The sequence below is a fragment of the Hydractinia symbiolongicarpus genome, chromosome 12, assembly GCF_029227915.1.
Source record: "Hydractinia symbiolongicarpus strain clone_291-10 chromosome 12, HSymV2.1, whole genome shotgun sequence".
NCBI classification, from domain to species: Eukaryota; Metazoa; Cnidaria; class Hydrozoa; order Anthoathecata; family Hydractiniidae; genus Hydractinia; species Hydractinia symbiolongicarpus.
The window spans coordinates 24616150-24618382 of record NC_079886.1 but is presented as its reverse complement, the minus strand read 5'-3'; the positions used below and the strand labels follow the sequence as shown (position 1 = coordinate 24618382).

The following is a 2233-nucleotide window of genomic DNA, read 5'->3' as shown; positions in this document are numbered from 1 at the left end:
AACTTGTGGCTCGACTTAATGAAACATACATTTGTCCTGAGTGAAAGGCTCGTTGCTTTATTAAATCAAAACAAACAACAATTTTTTTAAATGTTTTTCCTTGAACCTTGTGAACAGTACAAGCCCATGACAGCATTAGTGGGAATTGCATTCGTTTCATAGTAGGTGAATTTAGATTCTGTTTATTAAATTTGATTTCCTTTTCTATCCTGCTTATTGGAATAACATTTTCTTGCATAGAATATGGATCTGTTCTCATAGCTTTAACTCCTATACTTTTGTCTTCCATTCTCAAATATATTTTTATTACTTTTCCTAATCCATCGGTTTTTATACTATGAACAGTCCCAATCTGTCCATTAATAAGTTTATCTGATATGTCGATATTTGATGTTAACATGACTCTCGCGTTAAGTTTTAAAAGAAGGTTTTGAGCTAGTCCACCTGTCTCCATTTGAGTACGGCTATGGAGTTTTTGCACCATTGACACACTTTGATATTTTCTGGAATTTTGTCAATGGCCTCGATATTTATTTCATCCGATGCTATACTGTTTAGCATCTTTTTATTGTGTTCAGAGGCAGGTTGGTTTTCAGCAAAGATATGAATCGCATCCTTGGGGTAGTTTGGGTCATTCTGAAAAATAAATTTAGATTTTAGTAAATCTTCGTGTTGTGTTTCTAGGTTTTCCACTCTGATATTGTTTAATAATTCAATCAAACATTGATCACCACGCTGCCTCATAACTTCTGTCAGTTCAGCAATTTTAAAATATTTCCAGCAATGCGAAAGATTTAACAGTACATCTTTGTAGTCTGCATAAATTGGTCTTACTTGAATTGGTGGAAGTTGGTAGAAATCCCCACATGCTATAACAGATATTCCTGCAAATGGAATATCATCTGTGCATCCAAATATTTCAGTTAGCCATTGGTGAATGTGCAACAGCAGCTTGTTTGAAACTATTGAGATTTCGTCTATTACGATAATGCTTAGCTCTGAAAGCTTTTTTCGCAACATGCATCTCTTTTTATCACTCAACTTAGAAATGTTTTTAGTAAAACTTCTATCAACTGGTATACCTAAGGCTGAATGTATTGTATTTCCCTCTACATTGATAGCAGCAACACCAGTTGGCGCCAGAATGAGAATCTTATCTTCTTTTAAGTTCCCTGCACGATAAGAAAGTGCTTTATTTAGCATGTCAGAAATTGTTTTTATCAAATGTGACTTTTCACAACCTGCACTTCCTGTTAGAAAGATATGAATTGGCTCAATTTTATGGTGTGCGTTACATGCCAAGCTTTTTGTGTAAGTTCTCACCCAATCATTTACGACTTCAAAAATTTGCCTTTGAGTTTCGTTTAATTTTTTCATGGAGTTCGTCATCAGCAATTTCAGGTTTACTAACCGATGAAAAATTGTTCCCAATAACTGTGACGTTTTCGGTTTCATTTGGAACTTCGTCATTGCTATGGTAATTTATATTGCTCATCTCATCAAAAACATCGTCATTTTCTTGTTCAGCGAAGGAATCAAGATTATTTACATTCGTGTGAAAATTTATCATTTCTTCTTCAACAAGTTCACCGAATGGTTCGCATATTCTTTTATTTGTATTTATAATTTATAATACACCGTTTTCTAATAACTTCTCTGAGTAAGTACCTGAGTTTTTGCTTAGCAATTCTGCTTCCTGGCGAAAAGGATAAAACATAAAGAGCAAATGATGTGCATATCCTTCTGGATTTTTCTCTCGACTAGGCACATGGTACCTTAGAACACACTTTTCTTTTCGTAAAGACAATATTTCTTTTGAGGACATAAGAGGTAGATTTTTCGGATAAGGAGATTCCATGTGAGTATCAGCTATTATTTCTTCAAGTACTGCTGGTTGGCTGTCATTTTTATCTTCTGGTTTCGGTTTTATTTTCATAGAGTAGCTTGACAAGAACTCGGCATAACACATTTGTTCCAACATAGGGTATCTCCTTCTTTTAAATTCTGGATTTGGTCTGTCCATGTATCCAACATATTTCGTTTAAAAAATGTCAGTACTGTTTGGCGGCAAACTTAAAATCTCTTCTTCGTTACGACATACCCTATATCTCTTCTCAGGAATGTTACTGTTTGCAAAAACTACAGCTGGAAATGTCTTTCGTAACCATATTTCTGGCATTATAATAGCAACTGCTTCTTGAACTGACATTTCGGGATGATTTCGATACGCATT

At 34.6% G+C, this 2233-nt stretch overlaps 1 protein-coding gene across 1 annotated transcript; it reads right to left on the bottom strand.

Moving 5' to 3' along the window:
- Positions 1-435: 435 nt before the first annotated feature.
- LOC130621409 (uncharacterized) lies at positions 436-1470 on the bottom strand. The gene has a single exon (XM_057436692.1). It carries the CDS (start codon positions 1468-1470, stop codon positions 436-438), a length of 1035 nt encoding a protein of 344 aa, XP_057292675.1.
- Positions 1471-2233: the final 763 nt, after the last annotated feature.